Here is a 24,700-nt window from a genome sequence, read left to right on the forward strand (position 1 = left end):
TAGAAAATGTGTGTGCTAAATCCCACGCTGAGCCTCCTCCAAAACATGGTTTCCTGGCAGAAACCTCTCAAAGTCACTTCTGTTCATCACAAAAAAAGCTACATGTCCACAACACCACCAATCAGAAGACGCAAATCAGATCATCAACTCTGTAACATTCAGACGGATCAGTTCGCTGACACTGTCACAGTAATGTTGTTTTCCAGCTTCAGACATTACTTTGTACCTTAACTTACTTGACATGACAGCAGTTGCTTTTTTTGGAGTTATATGTGCACAACTGTAGAAAAGTGTCATTTAGCCTTTTAAGCCTAACACTATTTTTTAATGTACATATTTTCACCAGAATGTCATCTAAATGGAGTCATCTGCAGAACTGTGAGGCCAAAATGAAAACCTGAAAGAAGCTGTCAACAAGAGACACATAGGAGATGATGATGATGATAATAATAATACACCAGTTGTCAGCTTTTTGTGGAAATTGCTAGATAGTACCTCCTTTCCGATGATCACAAATATGTTGCAATACATAATTAATCAGGGATCAACATTCAGCCCTTACTGTACTTACTGGCCTCTTTAGTAATGATGCTGCGCTTAGGAACCATCAAAAGTGGTGGAGGATGCAGTTTTATAATAGGTATACTTTGCATCTAGTACTGGGTTCTCCAGGTTGTAAGATAAATGTGTTTTTTCCTGTTTTAACCACAGTAAAAATGACCGTTCACTCTGCTGTATATTTTCTTTTCTTGTGTTTCCTTGCTGCTCTAATATCTACCCAGTCAAACTCTGAGCACTCTTAACATGATTGGGGTTCTTCCACTATCCAAATGCACAGACTCTTTTCATTTACAGTGCACGGACCAGTTGTGGTTATCTGCATAGCCTCTCCTAAAGACGCACTTTGTGATGATTGTTGGTTGTGTCTGTCTTCTCTTACCCAGGCCATCGGAAATGCAAAGACCACCAGAAATGACAACAGCAGTCGCTTTGGGAAATACATCGAGATCGGCTTTGACAACCGTTACCGTATCATCGGTGCCAACATGAGAACATATCTGCTGGAGAAATCGCGAGTGGTATTTCAGGTGAGTGCACAAGATAAGCCTATGCTGTGTTTGTTGTTCTGTGTACTGATTCGTTCCCTCATTACGTTTTTTTTCAGCAGTCACAAATTAATGCTCAAAAGTTAACCTTTAGACATTTTCAGTTTCTACTCTGAATTTCCTGAATGTTTTTGAGCATCACTTTTGCTTTGTTCTGCGTGAGCATCTTGTCGTTAGCTTGCTTCCTTAATATTAGGGGTGCTTTGGGGAAAAGCTTGTTGTCGGCCTTTACAGCATTATAATGAAAGCTGTTGCCCTGCTAGAGTTACAGCAACATTCTTCAGGTCATTCATAAGAAAACTGCACTGGCAGTAAAAAAGTCAGGCCCTTCAAAAAAACTCACTGGAAGGATTTTAATAATATCATCACTTGAGTAGTAAAGTCTCAATCATTGATCCTACAGCTTATGTAACATTAACCCTGCTGTAGTGATACAATGGGTAGACTGTGAAATGCTGTTACACAGGAGGATGGTACTCTTTGTAATGCAGTCACTCCTCAGCAGCTTGTGCTACGTAACATCATTAGTGGGGATCATGAAAAACTTGCCCTGTAAGTACAGAATAGGTATGCAACAATCATTTCCTCCTTCACAAAGACAAAGGAAACCAAGTAAACCCGTCCCTTTACTGCTCATCTGTCACACTGGGTGACAGCACGGCACTCCTTTCCTCCTTTCCTATTCCTTCCATCTCTTTGTCTGGGCTGGCTGACCACTGGGTTTGGAAACTGTGGAGTCCGATCAGATGAGCAGTGACCTTGCGCACAAAAGTCAAATCAGTTTTGTGTGAAGTTGACTTTTGTTGTGTATGTAAGCTTTGTAAGTTTGATGTTCATGGCAAAATCACAGTGCACACAGTGTAAGTGGTCTGAATTAAACTTCCAGACCACTTTTCACAAAATTCAAAATAGCAGCCATACTGGAACCTGTCTCAACATACCCGAGCAGATGATCCTGGACTAGAGATTGGCCAGCTCATTTCAAATAAGGATTTCATTTCATTTTTATGGGCACATTCAGGGAAATACTTCATAATACCTCATAAAAGTTTACTGAATACTGTCTTTAAATATTCTATAAATAGAGTTTTTCTCTTATATAAGCTGTTATCTTTCTTTCTTATATATTTAGTGGGTGTGTTTTCTTACTGGAGAAACCTGTAGGGTGGCATCTAGATGATAAAAGAACAAGGACATTTATTGCCTGGAAAAAGAAACATTTTCTCTCTCTCTATCTCACTCACTCACTTTCCCTCTCTCTCACATGCACACACACACACACACACACACACACACACACACACACACACACACACACACACAGTTATTATAGACAATGCTACTGAGGAATGAGGATGTTGGCAGAGAAACGTGATTACGTTCCTCACATTTGTCAAACTGTCAAACTGTATAATTGTAAAGCAGTATGTAAAGAAACAAGCAGCTGATTTTTCTTGTCCCATGAATGTTAGCTGTAAAAAAGTAAAAAAAAAAACATATCTGAATGATGATTAACTAATTTAGTGAACATTAATATTAAACCATTTTATTCATTATTAATTAAGAAATATAATATCTTATTGATTAATCAGATATGATCTTTCTGCTTTCTTCCAGGCGGACGAGGAGAGAAATTATCATATCTTCTATCAGCTTTGTGCATCTGCACATCTGCCTGAGTTCAAGGCTCTGAAGCTAAGTAAGTCGGTCAGATACACGTTACACACACACACACACACACACACACACACACACACACACACACACACACACACACACACACACACACACGTATATGTATATACATATATGTACAGTGGGGCAAAAAAGTATTTAGTCAGCCACCGATTGTGCAAGTTCCCCCACTTAAAATGATGACAGAGGTCAGTAATTTGCACCAGAGGTACACTTCAACTGTGAGAGACAGAATGTGAAAAAAAAATCCATGAATCCACATGGTAGGATTTGTAAAGAATTTATTCGTAAATCAGGGTGGAAAATAAGTATTTGGTCAATAACAAAAATACAACTCAATACTTTGTAACATAACCTTTGTTGGCAATAACAGAGGTCAAACGTTTACTATAGGTCTTTACCAGGTTTGCACACACAGTAGCTGGTATTTTGGCCCATTCCTCCATGCAGATCTTCTCGAGAGCAGTGATGTTTTGGGGCTGTCGCTGAGCAACACGGACTTTCAACTCCCGCCACAGATTTTCTATGGGGTTGAGGTCTGGAGACTGGCTAGGCCACTCCAGGACTTTCAAATGCTTCTTACGGAGCCACTCCTTTGTTGCCCGGGCGGTGTGTTTTGGATCATTGTCATGTTGGAAGACCCAGCCTCATTTCATCTTCAAAGTTCTCACTGATGGAAGGAGGTTTTGGCTCAAAATCTCAGGATACATGGCCCCATTCATTCTGTCCTTAACACGGATCAGTCGTCCTGTCCCCTTGGCAGAAAAACAGCCCCATAGCATGATGTTTCCACCCCCATGCTTCACAGTAGGTATGGTGTTCTTGGGATGCAACTCAGTATTCTTCTTCCTCCAAACACGACGAGTTGAGTTTATACCAAAAAGTTCTACTTTGGTTTCATCTGACCACATGACATTCTCCCAATCCTCTGCTGTATCATCCATGTGCTCTCTGGCAAACTTCAGACGGGCCTGGACATGCACTGGCTTCAGCAGCGGAACACGTCTGGCACTGCGGGATTTGATTCCCTGCCGTTGTAGTGTGTTACTGATGGTGACCTTTGTTACTTTGGTCCCAGCTCTCTGCAGGTCATTCACCAGGTCCCCCCGTGTGGTTCTGGGATCTTTGCTCACCGTTCTCATGATCATTTTGACCCCACGGGATGAGATCTTGCGTGGAGCCCCAGATCGAGGGAGATTATCAGTGGTCTTGTATGTCTTCCATTTTCTGATGATTGCTCCCACAGTTGATTTTTTCACACCAAGCTGCTTGCCTATTGTTGATTCACTCTTCCCAGTCTGGTGCAGGTCTACAATACTTTTCCTGGTGTCCTTCGAAAGCTCTTTGGTCTTGGCCATGGCGGAGTTTGGAGTCTGACTGTTTGAGGCTGTGGACAGGTGTCTTTTATACAGATGATGAGTTCAAACAGGTGCCATTCATACAGGTAACGAGTGGGGGACAGAAAAGCTTCTTACAGAAGACGTTACAGGTCTGTGAGAGCCAGAGATTTTCCTTGTTTGAGGTGACCAAATACTTATTTTCCACCCTGATTTACGAATAAATTCTTTACAAATCCTACCATGTGGATTCATGGATTTTTGTTTCACATTCTGTCTCTCACAGTTGAAGTGTACCTCTGGTGCAAATTACTGACCTCTGTCATCATTTTAGGTGGGGAAACTTGCACAATCGGTGGCTGACTAAATACTTTTTTGCCCCACTGTATACTGACAATGGAATTAAATACAAAAGCTCTAGCTGTAGAAGTGCTAAATTCATTTGCAGCACCTGAACACACATGGCTATTAATGAAATGCTTTAGAGGTTCAGACTTTATAAAAGTTGCCATCATGGTCTCACTCATTTTGAGAGCGCCAAACCAATGACCTGTATGAAAGATGGATGTATACAGGCCAAGAAGTATAGAAAGCTGTTGGTTTGCACTATACATTTTGGAGCCTCAACATCAGCATTTAACAATGTCAGTGTTTTTAAAGCCAGAAGGTTCCTAATTTAGACAAGAGGTTAGAGTGCTAATTTGCGAGCTAATGCTAGCTAGCTTGATTAGCAAGCTCATGAGCTGCATGAACTGCATGCAGTCACATAAATATATGCAAAGTAGTGCCAAGCAATAGAGTATTAAAAAAACAAGAATTTCACCAAAATGGAAACACAAACTTCTTGGATGGTCTGTATCACAAATCAAACCGTATTATTAGACAGACTGTGCCATTAAAAGCCCCAAAAGGCACCAATAGCACAAACAGAGAAGAGAAATCCAGTCCACTGTTCAGCCAGCACAGCTGAGGCCTAGAAGACAGCCAGGGGATACAGGAGTCTTGTGTTGTACATTTGCCAATCAAAGTGGCCACACCTCTTAATTAAATATAAATAACTAAATAAATCGCTCGCTGAAGGGGGAGACTATCCATAGAGACCGCAACTGTTTTCGTACCAGGGTGTAAGCATGTTTTTAAATGCTTTAATGTGGGGCAATTTAATATGGACGTCTGTGGGGATAAACTCACTTTTTAAAGCAGCCTTGAAGTGGAGGAAGCAGAGGAAATGCAGTTTATGGCACTTCAACGCTTCAGTGCTTTTTTTTTTTTTTTCCAGCCCCAGAGGTTGTTACTTGTTTAGACCTCATGAAAAAAAACATTAAGTGCCACATAAGAGTGATCTTTTTCTTTTTCACTTCAATTTTAGGTGCAAATAGATTTCACAAGCAGTCCAGACCTCTAATATGAGTCATGCTGGTGGTGGCATCGGACTCCTGTAAATATGTTACAGAACAGAAAACTAGGAGAGGCAAAAAAAACGCTCCCTGTTCTAAGCACCGATCACCAGATGAGCACGTGCCTACACAGCTGGGATTCAACCCCAGACTACTCACTTCCTCCTCTGACCCTTTCAGCACATATACTACATTCTACTCGTAATCTGATGATGCCTAAAAAAGATCTTATGTTAGACAAAGTCATCATTTAAAAACGAGGCAAGAGGAGGCAAGTGCATAATTTACAATATGCTGAAAGGTTATGGGTTTTTTTGTTTTTTGTTTAAGGCTACGAAAGACCAGCTGTAACTAGAACTAACTTCCTTCCTCATTCGTCTGTTATATTTTTGTGAATGAAACTTACCCACAAATGGAACATAATGGTTAGACTTTCACTTTATGCTGTAAAGTGAAAGCATTTCATTAAAATGACTTAACAGACAGGGGGAATTTCCTTTCCCAAGTATATTTATTTTTTCGGCTTGTGAGTCACTCTTGCTGTAGACAGTATGCCAGAACGGTGAAATCCATTGGCTCAAGAAGTCACTGACTTTGTAATGAGCAATAAAAATTAGGCTTAGATTGAAATTGCTTCTTGATTTTTATGTGTTTTAGAGCATTAAAAAAAAAATGAAACGACAAATGCAAAGCATCCTGCCCAAAGATCTAGATCTCGTTTAGATATATATAGGTTCAGGTTAGTGTAATGGTCTGGCACTAGTATGATTGGACAAGCAGTTGATGAGATGAGTGAAACACACATAGATGGACAGTCAGAGATTTCTCTAAATTATTAGTAAGATATCAGCTTAGATGCATCAGGCAAAGTTCCTGCTGTAGGAACTGAACTGTGACTCATTGATTCTCTGGTTCATCAGGCTCCCTTATAGAGCGCTCCCACTGTGGACCTGCACCTGCTCATCCTAGTCATGGACACACACTCTCTGCTGGCACCGCCATTTACTGCCACTCACTTGGCACTCTTTCTATCTCACACACACACACACACACACACACACACACACACACACACACACACACACACACACACACACACGCAGCTGCTGTCTTTTCCTCTCCTGCTAACTTCCTGGCTCAGTTAATGGAGTGGTTGTCACAGTCATGTCACTGACTCTTGTTGCCAGGCAACAGACCATGCCCTAATTCGGTGTTAAGTGTGTATAAAGAAACCGATTGTAAGAAAGTTGGGCTCATACGCAGAAGAAGCGTTCTTGATTTTGTTTATTTCTGAGAACTGAGAGTTTTCCACGTTATCAGTCTCCTGAGCTGACAGTGAACAAACACCCAGCATCACTCTGAGTGAGTCAGTGTCACAGAATAAAAACAGATTATGATCATTTCTACCTAAACTCAGGAAGATACAGTGAATAAGTTGTTAATAACAATGAAACAAAAACAGAAAACTTCAGCTCAGCAGAATATGACGTATTACCTTAAATAGAGACCAGGGCCTTTAGAAAGTAGAAGTAGTAGGGCCTGTAGAAAATCTTCTGAAATCTGACCATGAGATTCGTTTGATGACCACAATTTTGTGTCCTTGTTTTATTTGATCCTTCAGTTCAGCAAACCAGGATTGCAGCTCTGGTTAGTTGCAAGGTTGCACGTTGAGTTCATTCTGGACACAATGTCGCAGCATATGATTGTAATACACACCTTCCTAGTTAGTGGCTGAGGTTTTAGTAGCACACGTGTCCAAGTAGCACAATGTAAGACTCACTGTTCCATGTTTGCCCCTCTGTGTCTCTATTCAGGCAGTGCAAATGACTTCCTGTACACGAGGCAGGGCCGCAGCCCCGTTATCGACGGAGTGGATGACACCAAGGAGCTTTGCACCACACGCAATGCTTTTTCCTTGCTGGGTAACTCACACACCTAAAAAATACACGCAGGTTGAAATCTGTATGGAAAAAATGGAAGTAAAAACCTAGGGATGTGTTTGTGTGTCCTCTGCAGGTATTAATGAGTCCTATCAGATGGGTTTGTTCCAGGTTTTGGCTGCCATTCTTCATCTGGGAAATGTGGAGATTAAGGACAGAGATGCAGACAGCAGCGTTATTCCTGTGAGGATACTCTTCATACTGCATAAAGAAAAGGGGGAGCGTATCACTGGGCTGTTGCATAAATAAGTGTCGTAATTAGGAGGGACTTTCTCAGTTCAGCTCCACTTTAGATCAAAGTGGACTGTATGTGGCCCTTGATGTAAAATGAGTTTTGCATCCCTGATCAAACTTAATGATGTAGGTCATTCCTTAAAGAATGCCTTGAAAACAGAAGAATCCTTCATACTTGTGCTTTAAATCCCCCGGTAGGAACTCTGAACATGGTAATGCCAGCCAGTTTGTTCTGAATTTCAATTTTAGGGGTTTTTCAAAAGCTTGCTTGCTTATACCTGTAGGTACCTTGTATTCACAGTTTGCGTATTCATGAGCCTATCACGTGCTTACAAGCTAAGAAGCTTTAAAATTAGTAAATAGGTAGAGGCAGAAATGAGGCTGCAGCTTTAGTTGTTTGGATTAATTCCACTGGGATCTATTTGTTCTTTTGTTTTAGAATTTTTTAATAAAAGCCACTTTTTTCCCCACTTATTCCTCCCTAAAGATGCATTTAGTGGCCCCACATCATATCCATCTGTGATGTGGAGCCACATCATAGATGGATCACTTTTGTGTTGGATAGTGGAGATAAAAACTTCTTCTTTCTGATGTAGCCCAACAACCGTCACCTGATGGCGTTTTGCGAGCTGGTGGGCGTGACCTACCAGGATATGTCCCAGTGGCTGTGCCACAGGAAGCTGAAGACGGCCACAGAGACGTATATCAAGCCCCTCCCTCGTCTGCAGGCCACGAATGCCCGTGATGCCCTGTCCAAACATATCTACGCCAAGCTCTTCAACTGGATTGTGGAGCACGTCAACAAGGCTCTGGTGACAAATGTTAAACAGCACTCCTTCATCGGAGTCCTCGACATCTACGGGTATGTCTGTGTAGTACTTTCAAAGTATGTAGTAGTTACAAAGGGGTAGCTAATCAGTCTGAGCTTTTTAGCATCATTCTTTCGCTGGATTTGTCTGAGTTTGCTCATCAAATTAAAACACAGCAGTGAAAAAGTGTGTTTCAGGTCATTAACATCACTCTTGTTCTTCACAAGGTTTGAGACATTTGAAATCAACAGCTTTGAGCAGTTCTGTATCAACTACGCTAATGAGAAGCTGCAGCAACAGTTCAACATGGTAAGCAGCAGCAAAAAGCAAACGATCAATAGCTGCCCTCAATCAAAACGTGGCAGTTCACAAACTTCAAAAGCATGTCAGTGGTGGTTCTGAACAAAATATGCAAATTCCATGAAAAACCTCAGAGTTTAAAAATAGAACTAAATAATGGACAATTTACATGAAAAAAATCAATGTAAATAATTTATAAAGAGCAGCATAACTCTTGTTAGGCCACTCCTTATATTTAAAGGTTGTAAATACTAATAAAGTTAAATACCTAACTGTGTGTTTCTGTCTGCACAGCATGTGTTCAAACTGGAGCAGGAGGAGTACATGAAGGAGCAGATCCCCTGGACTCTGATCGACTTCTATGACAATCAGCCGTGCATCAACCTCATAGAAGCTAAGATGGGCATCCTGGACCTGTTGGACGAGGAGTGCAGGGTATGTCTCATTTTACCCGACAAATAGTGTATGCAGAACGGGCACAACATTGAAATACTTGGTTGCAGTTTCTTAGGTTCGAGCTAATTCGATTTGTAGAGTTCCTGCTAGTTCTGTGAGAAGTAAATCATGGGAGTTGAATCTGTGGGCTAGGTCTGATGATAATCCCTCCCTTAGCCACTGAACTCTGAACCTAGCAATTCTGTGGTCCCATGCTGGTGCTAGTTTGTACAGGTGTCAGTGTTTTATATGTAGAAATGCATGGCACTGGTTCTAGATTAGCACTGCGTGGGTGAATACAGGGTAATTGTTGTGTTCCCGAGCAGTTTCTGTGGACTGGCTTGTGCATCATCCTAATACAGCAATGCTGTGGTTGGTGCTACATGTTACTTTAACAGCAGTTTTCCCAGCAGAGCGTTTCATTTTTACAAGGCGATCAATCTTGTTTACTACACCGATTGATTACTTCACCGGTGTATTTCAGATCAGTTATATCACGGTCAGCGATTCTGTTGCTTAGGTTGCATCATTCTTCACGTTTGTCTTCTATTTGAGCAGTTTGCTCTTCATGCAAAAGTTTTTAAGAACCGACTTTCTCCAACTACATATCTTTAAAGAAAAAGAAAGGAATTACATTACATAAGTTACTTACATAAACTTTCTCATGAATATAAACAAGCAAAATAAAGTAAACTGAGCCTGTGCTGCATGTTAAGCAGAGGCCTGTGGGTTTCTTCATTCACACCCACATTCTGCTTTCCATTTTTTGACGTCAGCCTGCAGCTTGTCATTGCCTCCCACCACACACAAGGCTAAAGTCACCAATACCTAAAACTGAGAAACCCAAAGCTAAATATTAACCACAGCTCTCTTTTTCTTCTTTCTCACTGTGAAACTAAACAAGAGGCGGACGTGAGGTTGTTTTTAGTTTATGTTCATTCATGTTAGTAAGACTGGAATGAAATATTGAGCGTGTATGAAATAAACAGAATTGAGCTTTGTTTTAGTTAATGCTGTGGCAGCTGTGATATTAAAGGCTCTAGTTTCTTGTCCTGTGTCTGTTGAGCTTATCTCTCTGTCGCTCTCAAACTCTGCAAGGTCATTTTACAGGTTGTTGACATTTGAGGTGGGAACGCATTTCTCACATTATGGCAAGGACGTATGTTTGTCAGTATGCAATGAATGACAAGAAAAAGTTCAATCAAACAACTGAAATAAACATTGTAATTTCTGAAAAGATGAAAATGCATTATTCATGGTTTCTTTTTTTCTGTAACAGATGCCTAAAGGTTCGGATGACTCATGGGCTCAAAAGCTGTACAACACCCACCTAAAGACTTGTTCCCTGTTTGAGAAGCCTCGCATGTCCAACCGCGCCTTCATCATCCAACATTTTGCAGACAAGGTGGGTCTGTCAGACTGTATGCTTTGTGTTTCCACACTGTTACATATTAGGTTGTTACATTTCTTTTTCTTTTTTCTTTTTTTTTGTATCATAAGTGTTTGTGTACATTTAAAAAGGTTGATTTAAAAGATTTAACAGCATGAGGGAACAGATTAACTGCACGTGTGAGGTATTTTTAGGGTAGGAAGATGGACTATTTAAAAAAATAAATAAATAAAAAATTATCGGTGCTCTAACGTAAATGAGCATTTTAGCAATGACATGTTCGTGTAGTGGTGTAATAATAATTTTTTTTTGTCCTCTGAGATGCTGTGTGACAAAGCATTAATTTTCATTTCTGTTTTTACAGCTTCACTATAAGGTTACTGAGAAAGCGGATTAAAAGACCAAATGATGTTATATTAGGATACCTAGAGCCATATAAGTCTAAGGATTTCCAATATTTATACTTTTTGTATTAGATGAAATGTGCTTTCACTGTAGTTCAGTTTGACTCATTACCAAGAGGAAAAATACATCCTATAGCTTAAGTTCTTACAGGAGTAACTCGGGCTGAACAGATCCAACAAATAAAATAATTTTATAATAATTATTAGATATTATAAAATCTCTTACCATAATTATGACACACAACTCTACATATCAGTGTCACCACATAATCATAGAGCTTGAATAAGTCTGTATAGCTGGAGTTTCTAAAAGAGGTTCTAAAAAAATGGTTACATTTTTAAATCAGGCCAGAATAATTGTGGAACAACGCATTTTCAACAGACCAGACAAATTTCAAATTCAAATTTCAAATTCAAATTTTATTTGTCACGTACACAGTCATACACAGTACGATATGTAGTGAAATGCTTGGACAACTGCTCGTGACCTAAAGAGAACAAAAAAGGAAAAGGCTATGAATAAGATGGGAAATAAATATGAAAAATTAAAAAGGGTAAATTTAACTAGGAAGGAATAAAATATAAATTAAGGTTAAAAATGAAATAACTGTACAACACAAATTAGAATGAACGGTAAATTTAACTGGGAAGAATAAGATAAAGATAAATATATAAATTAAAGTTGAAAATAAAATAACTGTACAACAAAATACACAATATAGAACTATATAAGAATGTATGAAGAAATCTAAATATAAATAAATATATACACAATAACAGCAGCTGTACAAGTATTAACCGGAAATGAAGAATATAGTGACCAGTGTTGTGCAAAACCAAAGTCCAGAAAGTCCAGTGTGTGTGTAAGAACCATATGTGTGGGTCAGTACTGTGTGGTGGTGTGATTGAGAGACCGTATCGCCTGCGGGAAGAAGCTCCTCCTCAGTCTCTCTGTGTTGGTCTTCAGGGAGCGGAATCGCTTTCCTGACCTCAACAGAGAGAACAGTCTGTTGTTGGGATGGCTGAGGTCCTTCACGATCTTCCTGGCCTTGGTCCAGCACCGCCTGCTGTAGATTGAGTGCAGGTCAGGGAGCTCGGAGCGGATGGTGCGCTCAGCTGACCGCACAACCCTCTGTAGAGCTCGTCTGTCCTGCATGGTGCTGTTCCCGAACCAGGTTAAGATGTTTCCCGCCAGGATGCTCTCTATGGTGCACGAGTAAAAGTTCCTGAGCACCTTGGAGGGCAGTTGGAAGTCTCTCAAGCGTCTGAGGTGGTAGAGACGCTGTCGGGCCTTTTTCACCACGGTGTTGATGTGACAGGACCATGACAGGTCCTGCGTGATGTGAACTCCGAGGTATTTGAAGCTGTCCACTCTCTCCACTGGGCACTCGTTGATGACGGGGGTCTGGTAGTTCCTCTCCTGCTTAGTGCTGAAGTCCACTATCAGCTCCTTTGTCTTACTGACGTTTAGAAGGAGGTTGTTCCTCTGGCACCAGTTCTCCAGATTCCTAATCTCCTTCAGGTAGGCCGTCTCGTTGTTATCAGAGATCAGGCCCACCACGACGGTGTCGTCAGCAAACTTGATGATGGTGGTGGAGCTGGTAGTGGCCACACAGTCATATGTGTACAAAGAGTACAGCAGGGGGCTCAGAACACACCCCTGGGGGGCTCCAGTGCTGAGAGTGGTGGAGGCTGAGACATGTCCGCCCATCCTTACTGCCTGTGGTCTGCCAGTTAGGAAGTTGGAGATCCACTGACACATAGATGAGCTGAGTCCCAGATGCTCCAGCTTGGTGGTGAGTGTGGAGGGAATTATGGTGTTAAAAGCAGAGCTGTAGTCTATGAAGAGCATTTTAACATAATTCCCCCTTCTAGTGTCCAAGTGAGTGAGTGATGTGTGGAGGAGATGAGAGATGGCATCGTCTGTGGAACGATTTGGACGGTAAGCGAACTGTAGTGGGTCCAGTGTGTCTGGTAGTGAAGAAATGATGAAGTCTCTGACCAGGCGTTCAAAGCACTTCATCACTACTGAGGTGAGGGCTACAGGGCGATAGTCATTGAGAGAAGCAGGGTGGGGTTTCTTCGGGACGGGAACAATGATGGACTCTTTGAAGCATGTGGGGATCACCGACTGAGATAAAGAGATGTTGAATATCTCAGTGAACACAGGAGCTAGCTGGTATGCGCAGTCTCTTAGGATACGACCTGGGATGCCGTCTGGTCCTGCTGCTTTCCTGGTGTTCACTCTCTTGAAGGCTCTCCTTACTTCATGCTCGGAGATGACGAGCACGTTTCCGGTGCTGGCAGTATCTTCCTGTCTGCAGCCGTTAGCGCCGCTAACACTAGCATTGTTGGAGACCTTAGCTGCAGCCTCGAAGCGAGCATAGAAAGTGTTCAGCTCGTCTGCCAGAGTCACGGCCGCGTTCGTCATACCGGTTGTTGGTGCTTTATAGTCCGTTATTGTCCTTAGTCCCCGCCACAGGCTCCTAGAGTCACTCTGTTGGAGTTGTGACTCTAGTTTCCTCCCGTAGCGCTGCTTCGCCTCTTTCACCGCCCTCCGCACGTTATATGACGCGGCTTTGTACGGGTCCATGTCCCCCGTCATGAGTCCCGTGTTGTAGGCAGCGGTGCGGGATCTCAGAGCGTCGCGGATGGTTTTATCCACCCACGGCTTCTGGTTGGGAAACGTTGTGATAGTCTTTGTCTCCGCGGTATCATCCGCTAGTTTCCCGATGAATCCCACAACCGCTTCCGTAAACACGTTGACGTCATCGTCGGAGCTGTTTCTGAACATGCCCCAGTCTGCGTCATCGAGTGCGTCCTGTAACGCGGCCACCGATTGATCCGTCCAGCGCGCGACCTTCCTCTGAACCGGAACTTCCTGTTTTAGCCTTTGTTTGTATTTTGGCATGAGGAAGATGGCGGCGTGATCAGATTTGCCAAACGGGGGGCGGGATTGTGCAAAGTCTATTACCATTTAAAAAAAACAACAAAAATTAAAATATTCCTCTCTAAAGCATATACAGAAAAACTTTATGCGTCTCCTAAGACAGATTTAAAAAATTTTCACTAAGCACTAAATGATCTCCGACGACATTACACTTCAAACATACTTTACAAAACATGTGGAACTCTCGCGTCACCAGGAAGAGGTCACCTATGTCGCTCCCAGAATCATAGCAAACCAAAATAAAATGAATAAGTTTGGAGTGCTTCTTCAGTACATTTATGTCTTGCATGATTTTTTTCCTTCTCTCTCCTTCTCTTTTCTTCCCTCTGTAAAGCATTGCCTTGTGTTTGAACAGTGCTATACAAATACATTTGATTTGATAAACTTAGTGCATTGTGTAAGTCAACGAGGAACACAAGACTAATGCTGACAAGTGATTTGAGATGTTGACACGAGTGATTAAACAGTAGACAAAATTACAAACAATGCAAACTATAGGTTTGATTTCTGGCATGTAAAGGACAAATGCACATCATTGTATCCAGATACTCCTCGCTCCCTGTATTATAAAACTCTTAGCTTATGGTAATCATCTGTGTCTTTTAATATCTTTTTTTGAGCTACCCGTTTCTTGTCAGACACACATGTACACTGTTACTCCATGTCATTATTCTCACCGCATTCAAAAACAATAATATATAGAAAAAATCTATTAAAGCAAAAATAATTAAAGGCTGAAAATTTTGAGAATGTCTTTCCATCAGCTTCACCCACTCACATGTACATTTTAATAGCTTTTTTGTTCTATTTCTATTTATTGATGCTAGTGTCATTCATGATGATTAACTGAATAGCTCAGTTTCCCTGTTGAGCGCCACTTAAGCAGTAAAAGACTGTGACTTGTTGACTTGCACTTGACCCTTGATGCAGCCTTCCCTGCTTCCCTTACAACCGTTCATTAAAGGTGTCCTCTATGTGTGCTGAGTTTTGTAAACTGGACCATTTTCTCAGTATGTGGGTTGGAAATGCTGTGCAGTGCCACATAAAGTGGGGCACCCGCTCGTCCTAAGTGTAACACAAGCTTTGCTGTGTCGTTGGGCAGGTGGAGTACCAGTGTGACGGCTTCCTGGAAAAGAACAAGGACACGGTGAATGAAGAGCAAATCAATGTGATGAAAGCCAGCAAGGTGAGACGCACAAACACCAACAATGAAAATATGTTTTGTTGTATGTAATCAGCCAAATGTAAGCCTTTAAAACACATTGGACTTCAAGAACTGTGAAGCATCCACTGACATGTACGTCTGCTGCTCCTGCAGAGATGTGCCACCTGGTCTCTGTGTGGAAAAAATAGAAAGTTGTTTATTGGCCAAACATGCTGTTCAACTTAAAGTATACGGGGAACAGCGCCCTCTACTGGTGAAGAGGATAGTGACACTAGCAGAGATAAATTCTCAGTTGTGTAGGTTTTTACTTGCATGTGGCACAAAAAAGCTAAATGTGTGCCACACATTTATCCTGAATGCAGGATAGATTCAAGTTTGACACATGAAAGACCTTTCTGCAACTTTATACCTGAGTTAAGGACTTCAGTTAAATGTAAGTATATGTTATAGTAGATCACAAAACCTTATATATGCAGCAGTACTCAGAGACCCAGTTTTTCTACACACATAGCTGCAAGTCCAAGTTAGTTAGATCGCAGCTGAATTAACGTCACGTGTGTGTTTGTGTGTGTGCGTGTTTTGGTCTTGGCTGGAGATCACTGTGTAAAACCCTGTTGGGTGAAAAGGGGCCTAAGCCTTTAAATCCTCTTCGCTGTTTTGGCCACACACACACACACACACACACACACACACACACACACACACACGTACGCACAGAAACACACACGCAGACTTTATTGAAGTGTGTTTGTTTAAAATTCTCACAGTGACCTTCGGCTGTTCCTTTATAGACCTTTTCAGCAAAGCCAGAAGTGGGTAAGGGTTGAAATATAGATATAGTCCGCTCTAACATCTAACAAGACCTTTTCACTCTCACACACAGATGTGTATTCTTATAGTTGCAATGGAAATCAGAGGCATTAAAGCAATTGGGGTTTACCTTTTAATGAGATTTAGTCAAATTAAGGTTCTCTGCCAAGCTTATCCCATCATTCTTAATGTTTCTGTGTGTGCGTGTTTGTTTTTACTGAGCTAATACTTAATATGAATAATAATACATATTTATAATATTGCAATTAACTAAGGATCACACTGTCTAAAAAACAGCCTTCTATCCATCTGTAATATTGTCTGTATCTGCGTCTAAAACCAGCTCTTAAACCAGCCCTCAACAGCCAGTAAAACTGAAGTGATTCATAAACATTTAGCTGCTAGCTGTTTGTGTAGTTTAACGCATTAACAGATAAAGTATCATAAAGACTCTGAAGAATCTGCATTTCTGCTTTAGGTCTCTCATCCAGAAATGCACTCCGGCACACTGAATGCCATCTCCTCTCCAATCTTTCAGAAGATTTCAGGCTCTTCAACTCTTAAGCATAAATTCCTAAATTATTATGGCCTGTGTCTTACTCTCTATTTTTATTGTTTTGTCGGTATTGACAAAGTTTTGATTAAAAAAAATTAATGAATTCAAAAATTGGATGTTGTTCTACAACAAACGGTTGAGAACAGTTGAGAAACGTGTGCGCACAGCATCAGATAAGCAGCGTTTGGGAAAACGTCACTTTTTCTTCTTTCTCACTGTGATGGGGAAGCCAGTTTCACGTTACATTTGTTTGCAATTTTTTTAAAAGGTGTCATCTCTTAAACTTTCATTTTCCAAGCAACCCAAATGAGATGTCTTTGCAGGAATTGGGTCTGAATGCAGCCACCTTTCAACCACAGATGTGTTTTATACTGCATGTCTGCTGGATGTCAATGAAAATGTTTTCGTTTTGTTTGTTTTTTAAATCACGGTTCCTTCCATCCATTTCAGCTTCATTTGTCTTCCTGGTTTTCTTTTCCTTTTCATTTGAATCATAATTGTGTGTGATTGCTTTGGATGGGGGAAGATCGTGATTTAGAAACTGACCTTTAGGATTTTTTGACATTTGGCTTTCCTTTTTAACCTTTCATTGTGGGTTTTTTTTTTTTGTTTTTTGTTTTTTTGTAATTGTGTCTCCATATGTTGTCCATGTATGTTTGGTTCTGTCCTCATCATGACAACCTTCACTGCCAGCAGAAGGTAAACACAAGCGTTCTTACAACGCTAGTCTGCCTGTAGCTCTTCATTTAGCTTTAGCTTTTTCCTTTGACTTTCCTCCTTCTTTGTCTCTGTCTGTGAGTTAATACACTCTAACAGCACTGAGGAGATTTGAGTTTTGTGTATGCCTTTGTTTGCTGCATGGAAAGCACTAAAAGGGGGGATTCAACATTGAAAATAAAGGGATGAAGGAAGGAAAGTATTTTTATCTGAGAGCGAGCAGCACGTAAAGCCTTTGTGGATGTGGCTGTCCTGCTTAATGATGCTAGTTAGAAGCAGCATGGCACTGCAGCGACACATAGCACAGCATCCTTCTCATATAACCTTCATGTCACATGGAACATGACATGTTTGTGATATTATTTCATGGCATAATGATGCCGTACACTCATATATGGCCACTGCATACTGTCATATATGACAAAACTTAACCTTTTAATTACATTTGTTTGTAAAGCATTGTAACAACTCTGACTGTGACTGAATTTAACAAAACTTATTAACAAATCAACCAATCTTTTCGCTCTTCTACTTAAACTCTCAAACTGCGTTCGAGCTGTTTTGTTTTGGTTGTTTTGTCCGTAGAAGTTTTAATTAATTAACTCACTCTGATGTCTCCACACTGCATTTGTAAATTGAAAACATACAAGTTCAATTCCAAAAAAAGTCATAAATAAAAAGTGAATGTAATCATTTGCAAATCTCATAAACCCATTTTTTAATCAGCCAAAACATATCAAATGTGCCAGTATAAGAAAAAAACAAAGTTTACCACAACGGTCTGTAAGCGTCTGCGAGTCCAGGGTCTTCTTTGGTGTATTTTACACTTAATAATGCTCAAAGTGTTTTCAGTTGGTGAAAGCTCTGCACTGCAGCCAGGCCAGTTCAGCACCAGGACTCTTCTACTACGAAGCCATGCTGTTGTAATAACTGTAATATGTGGTTTAGCATAAAATATGAAAGGCCTTCCCTGAAAAAGATATCATCTGCATGGGAGCATATGTTGCTCTAAAATGTGTATAAACCTTTCAGCACTGATGGTGCCTTTCCACATGTGCAAGCTGCTAATTTCACTGGCTGTACCGCACCTTCATATTATCAGGGGGTGCTGAATAAGTAAGATGGCACGTCTCCTTTTTAGTTCGGACCGCAGACCAGTTTTCCACTTTGCCTCAGCCCATTTCAAATTAGCTTCGGCCCAAAGAAGACGGTGGACTTTATGGATCGTGTTCACATACAGCTCCTTCTTTGCATTATGGAGCTTTATGGATATCGCAGACAGATTTCTGGATGTGTTCCCGAGCCCATGCATTGATTTCATGAGAGAATCATGCATGATTTTAATGCAGTGCCGCCATAAGCATCCAGTATTGATATTTCTGGCTTTGTCCCTTGTGATTTCTTCAGATGAATTACTTGATATTATGTACTGTAGATGATGAGATATTCAGTATCTTATGTTGGGGAGCATTATTCTGAAATTCTTCCAGAATTTGTAGAAGCATTTTTTTGGTAGAGTGGTGAGCCTCTGGCCGCTTTTACTTCTGAGAAACACTGCCTCTCTAAGATGCTCATTTTGTTAAATACCTAACCGCGTTGCTGATCTGATGCCAGTTAACCTGATTGTTATTATCCTCCAGCTGTTTCTTTTTAGTACCACTTTACTTAACGGCCTTTTGCTGCACCGCTTCCAACTAGGGCTGCCACAAACTATTATTTTGATAGTCGACTAGTCACCGATTATTTTTGTGATTAGTCGACTAATCAGATCATCATCCATTGGACGCAAAACTACAGCTTATTGCACCAGCAGCATCTGCTCTTATATAACTATCATTAGCTTACAGCTTTAAGTGTTTAAGGTCTGTGCTAACTAAAAATAAAGACAAGATGATAGTTTATTAAATTTTAATGAAATTTGCGGATTGTTTCGGTGAAGTTTAATAAACTCCTTGCTATCTAAAATATAACAGGACACTGGAGTATATTCTGGAGCATCTCACACTTCTGATAATCAGTTGTCTGCTTGATGTTTATTCAGCTGTGTAAAAACTATAACTTTAATCTCAGACAAACTGATTTACTCAGGAACAAATAAAATACTAAAAAAAAAAAAGCCAAACAATAACATTTTAAGTTATCTAAGTGACTCATATATATTTAACCTGAGTAGCGAAAGACGGCGGTGGGTTTGAAAACGATTTGCGGGGAGTCCGGTGTTCTCACGGGGCTAGTGAGCCTAGCCCCCGGCTCGCTAACGAGCTAGTGGGTAACAGATGTCTCCGAAAACGTCGGAGCGCTTTTGAAAATATGTGGTGTCCTGATAAACTGAGCCGATATTTGAGGTTTACACAGCTACATTCTCGCCTGAAAATATGTTAAACGTTTATTTTGTGACCCAGAAAGAATAATAAGAGTAACATTAAAACTAACCAGCTGCCGCCATTGTTGGAAACTGCGCTGGGCCGCGCTATGAATTCTGGGACACAGCTGCTTCTTCTTCTTCTTCGGGGTTTAACGGTAGCTGACATCCTTGTACATGCAATGCTGCCATCTTCTGTTTCAGTCCGTTATTACACTCTTAAATCCTGCCACTTATTCCTGCGTCTTTTGTGATCTTACAAAGCTTCAAACGACACGTCGACTATTAAATCAGTCGTCGACGATTTTGATAGTCGACGTAATCGTGACTAGTCGACAAATCGTGGCAGCCCTACTTCCAACCTTTTATAGACGTGTTGCTGCCATCAAATTCAAAATGAGCCAATGTTTTTTCACGATATAGTAAAATCTCTCAGATATCTAAACACTTGATACGTTTGATATGTTCTGTTGTTAGTAAAATATGGGTTTATGAGATTTGCAAACACAGTGTCCAAACATTTTTCGGTTTTACAGTAAGTGCTCATAGTGATGGTTTTCAGTGTCGCAAAAATAGAGCTGCTGTCCTGCTTTGTAAGCCAGTATGCACTGCACGGTAAGTAAGAAAAATCAGAACGCATGGCGGCATAAAAAAAATCATTTGTGATTTGTAGGAGTTGAACTAAAGCCTAATTACTGAAACAAAATGAAATATCAGTAAGTCAGAATTATCTGCAGTGTGTGATGCCATGCACAAATGTAGGAATGATGCATCATTGCAGGCACCGTGTTCCTCAGGGGCAGCTGGACCTCCTAAAGTACGTTTGTCTATGGAGGCAAAGGCAGAGGCTGTTTGGTTTGTTTTAAATAGTAGACGTGCGTTTACAATATTGGACACTGCTAAATTAGAATGACCCAAATGCTTATGTTAGATATAAGCCTTTGTTTATGAACTTTAAGTCATCTAAAAAGAAGGATTGCATATTGTGATATATTAAATTAAACATATTGGGGACAGTAAGATTTCAGACGGTAAGATAAGTTCTCACATGTTCAACCTTTATTATCTGTGTTTTTATTTATTTATTTATTTATTATTTCCACTGGGACATTGAAAAGCAGCAGAAAAGCGTGGTATTGTTTATAAAACCACATCACAACCAGTAATCAGAATCCCTGAGCAATATGGCAGCAGCAGAGATGCATCTTATCGTTTAGGATTCATGTCGCTATCAGCTGGTAACTATGAGTGGGCTGTTGTTTTTAGTTTAACCTGCTGGTGGAGCTGTTCCAGGACGAGGAAAAGGCAACCAGCCCCACTGGTCAGGTCCAGGGAACCGGGGGCCGCACCCGTCTCAGCATCAAACCCGACAAGAGCCGGGACACGAGCAGCAAAGAGCACAAGAAGACTGTCGGCTGTCAGGTGCCTGTCTCACTCTTAGCTGGACTTGTGTAACTTAGACACTCTGTGTGGTTTTTATGTGGGTGTCTGTGGGCATTAGGCGTGGACACGTAAGTTTGTGAATGCGATAACTCCAGAACGAGGTGACGTAAGAGTTTCAAGTTGTTATCATAGACGTATCTACTAGGAGACGGAGGCGAAGCACAAGCAGTTGCCAGTATTTTATCTTTCTTATGAGTTTATTTTGGGAAATCTGAAGCCTGTTAATTGTGACTCAATGAACTTTAAAGACTTTCATCTTAATTTTACAAAAGGGATTTAGGTCATGATGATGATGGTGATCCTCTCTTGTAGTTTCGTAACTCTCTACAAAAGCTGATGGACACTTTGAACGCGACCACTCCTCACTACGTACGCTGTATCAAACCCAATGACTTCAAGTTGGCCTTCTCGTGAGTTTCAGCGTTGTTTTATAATCTGCTGTTTTTGTAGGAAGATTTATCTCTTTTTCAAGTTCTCTGTTTACATTTTAGACACCAGTAACACTGCGTGTTTATGCAGTGTTTTATTGTACAAAACTGTGTATACGTGATTCACATTGGCTGTGGTTATTCGATATCGGCAGGTTTGATCCCAAACGTGCGGTGCAGCAGCTCAGAGCCTGCGGCGTCCTGGAAACCATCCGGATCTCTGCTGCAGGCTTCCCATCGAGGTACTGATGCACCCCAGCAACACTGTGACTGGCTCACACTGTAAACGTCTAATTATTTAATGTGTGTTCATATAGAAGAAATATAACATTTGCATAGCAGAAGGCCAGTGCAAGCAGTTGGATCAGCTGAAGTGATGAGTACTGGATTAACTCACTCAAATAGACATAGACACGGTGAAGAGGCTCAAAAATGCTGTCACTGCTCATCTCACCGTGAGCTTCCCCAGTATGTGCACAGTTCTTACTTTCCCCAGAAAATCCAGGAGACGTGTAGAGGTAATAATAAAGGTTGAAAAGCCAAATCAAAACCAAAACATAGTGTATTAAATACATTTTAAAGTAAAGAGACGACTATACAACGAACAGCAACGTCACACACCCAGCACTACTGAATAAATTGTTTTACATATGAAAATGTAGACAGTTTAGTACCATCTCCCTCAATGTGATGCTCAATGCAAAAAAAAAAATTCAAAATAACTTCTTAGATCAAAGAGTCTGCCGTCCAAAACTCCAAATACTTGAATCTTTCCAGCTTTTGGTGTTTAAAGTATTTCAGAGGAAAATTTGATAAATTGAAAGGATCAGATTGTAAGCGTCTGTGTTTGTTTGTCAGATGGACGTATCAGGAGTTCTTCAGCCGTTACCGAGTGCTGATGAAGCAGAAGGACGTCCTCGCTGACAAAAAGTTGACCTGCAAGAACGTTCTGGAGAAATTAGTGCAGGTCAGATAGTTGGTCCCTTGCTTCATTTTACAGTTCTGTGTTATAAAACAACAGATTAAAACAACTTTTAAATCATGACTGAGTTCGTTTCACCTCTGATCACTGCTTCTTTTGTCCCTCAGGATCAGGATAAATATCAGTTTGGCAAGACTAAGATCTTCTTCAGAGCCGGTCAGGTGGCTTACTTGGAGAAACTGAGGGCAGACAAGCTGCGTGCCGCCTGTATCCGCATCCAAAAAACCATCCGCTGCTGGTTGGCACGCAAGAAGTACCTGCGCAAGCGCAGTGCTGCCATTACCATACAAAGGTTCACCAGAGGATACCAGGCCCGCTGGTGAGAACTGTGGCACTTAACATTTTATCCAGCTAAAAACTAGAGGTGTGCAGAATTTGAATCCTGACTCTTGCTTCTCCTCAGCCTGGCCAAGTTCTTGCGCCGCACTCAGGCAGCCACTATCATCCAGAAGTACCAGAGGATGTACGTGGAGAGGAAACGCTACAAGCAGAAGCAGGCAGCCGCTCTGGCCATGCAAACCATCCTCAGAGCTTACATGGCCCGGCAGAAGTATCAGGCGGTGAGTCATGAAAACACTCCTGTTTTTAATATTATATTCTGTTATTCTATGTTTGCACAGTTTTCAGTGGACAGAAGGAAGTGTAATTTTTCTAAAATTCACTTTAATGTACTCGTATTTCTTTTCCTCTCTATCACTGCCTTTGTATGTGGCTGTAGCTGTTGCGGGAGCATAAGGCGGTTATCATTCAGAAGCACATTCGTGGCTGGTTGGCCCGGTGCTGGTACAAGCGCTGCCTGGAAGCCATCGTCTACCTGCAGTGCTGCATCCGCAGGATGAGGGCCAAGCGTGAGCTGAAGAAGCTGAAGATTGAGGCTCGCTCAGTCGAACACTTTAAGAAGCTCAACAAAGGCATGGAGAACAAAATCATGCAGCTGCAGAGGAAGATCGACGAGCAGGTAACACGTTGACCTGTCGTGTTATTTATTTATTTATTCATTTATTTATTTATTTTGTTCTCTATGAGGGTTTTTATTTAGCTTAACTTTTATCCTGTACACCCAGAGCAAGGAAAACCGGTTGGTCAACGAGAGGCTAGTCGGCCTGGAGAGTTCCTACACAGTGGAGAGCGAGCGAATGCGCGGCGAGCTGAACCGGTTGCGCGGGGTGGAGGAGGATGCCAAGAACAAAGCCAACCAGGTGTCCTCTCTGCTGGAGGAGTTGGAGAGGCTGAAGAAGGAGCTGAGTGCCACGCAGCAGGAGAAGAAGACCATCGAGGACTGGGCACAAAGTTACAGGGACGAAATGGAGAAAGTAAGACAGGAGCCACTGACGCATCTCTGTCCACCATGAATATTTAGCATCTTCATATTTCTCTTCATTGTCATTCACTTCTTTCTCTTCCTTTATTAATTTCCACATATTTTGGTTGCATACTGAACGCTCGCTTGCTGCGGATGAATTTAATCACATCACTTTTTTTTCGCCGCCTCTCTTTCCCCTCCTCTTTCTCATGTCTCTCAGACTACTTCAAAAATCCACATTATTAGTTTGAAGCTAGAATCAACAGTGACCCCTAATAAGTAAAGTCCCCGGTAGTCTCCAGGAGAAATATATCATGTTTATCACAAAACTGTGTGTTCTTTTTTGCTTGACTACACATATTGGCAATTCAGGAGCCAGAGCGAACCGGGGGGAGAGGGGCACATGGTGGGCTCAGAGGGCGGTATTGCCCCAGGGCAGGTGAGCACAGGAGAGTAGTGATTTAGTGAGACAGCTGGTGTGTGTGTTGTTTTCTCTAGTTTACATTGCTTTGTCTTTCTTTACACTGTTGCCAGTGAAGGCTATTAGACTGAAGACCCAAAGAGTTGTGATAGTTTCGTATTTTTAATTTTCTTTTTGCTCATTAGGCCAAAGTACTGTTAGCGGGTTGAGCTACTGTATCAAAGATACATATTTTTGTTATTGTTTTTACTTATGTTTAGTTTCCCTTAGAGTGAAATCCCTCCAAAAATACTGATGTGCTTTTTGCAGGACATAGATTTAGGTTTAAAGGGATGTAATTGTTGGAAATGTTGCTTTTAGATAGAAAAATAACCCACACCACTGCACACAGTTGAGTTGACTCCCCTGTTGCAAAGAGACATTGGAGAACAGCACAGACCGAGTCAGACTCATTGCAGCGCTATCATAACATCTCTCATTACATTTCATTTCATGAGATTATTCTCACAAATCTAA

The 24,700-nt window shown here is 41.2% G+C and overlaps 1 protein-coding gene across 2 annotated transcripts in view; it reads left to right on the forward strand.

Moving 5' to 3' along the window:
* myo5aa (myosin VAa) overlaps positions 1–24,700 on the forward strand; it is a 67,388-nt gene that overhangs the window by 23,208 nt on the left and 19,480 nt on the right. For both annotated transcript variants that reach the window (XM_085451126.1, XM_085451131.1), the window contains exons 6-22: positions 945–1,088; positions 2,724–2,805; positions 7,350–7,457; positions 7,552–7,658; positions 8,306–8,571; positions 8,746–8,827; positions 9,113–9,253; positions 10,533–10,658; positions 15,100–15,183; positions 20,874–21,029; positions 21,363–21,460; positions 21,634–21,720; positions 22,337–22,445; positions 22,568–22,779; positions 22,864–23,020; positions 23,179–23,418; positions 23,525–23,773. In XM_085451126.1, the coding sequence (XP_085307252.1) occupies positions 945–1,088; positions 2,724–2,805; positions 7,350–7,457; positions 7,552–7,658; positions 8,306–8,571; positions 8,746–8,827; positions 9,113–9,253; positions 10,533–10,658; positions 15,100–15,183; positions 20,874–21,029; positions 21,363–21,460; positions 21,634–21,720; positions 22,337–22,445; positions 22,568–22,779; positions 22,864–23,020; positions 23,179–23,418; positions 23,525–23,773 (2,448 nt within the window). The remainder of the gene's footprint in view (positions 1–944; positions 1,089–2,723; positions 2,806–7,349; positions 7,458–7,551; positions 7,659–8,305; positions 8,572–8,745; positions 8,828–9,112; positions 9,254–10,532; positions 10,659–15,099; positions 15,184–20,873; positions 21,030–21,362; positions 21,461–21,633; positions 21,721–22,336; positions 22,446–22,567; positions 22,780–22,863; positions 23,021–23,178; positions 23,419–23,524; positions 23,774–24,700) is intronic.

This window comes from Copadichromis virginalis, linkage group LG1, assembly GCF_057382275.1.
Source record: "Copadichromis virginalis isolate Kocher_CV1m ecotype Utaka linkage group LG1, C_Virginalis_male_GT1.1, whole genome shotgun sequence".
Classification (NCBI taxonomy): Eukaryota; Metazoa; Chordata; class Actinopteri; order Cichliformes; family Cichlidae; genus Copadichromis; species Copadichromis virginalis.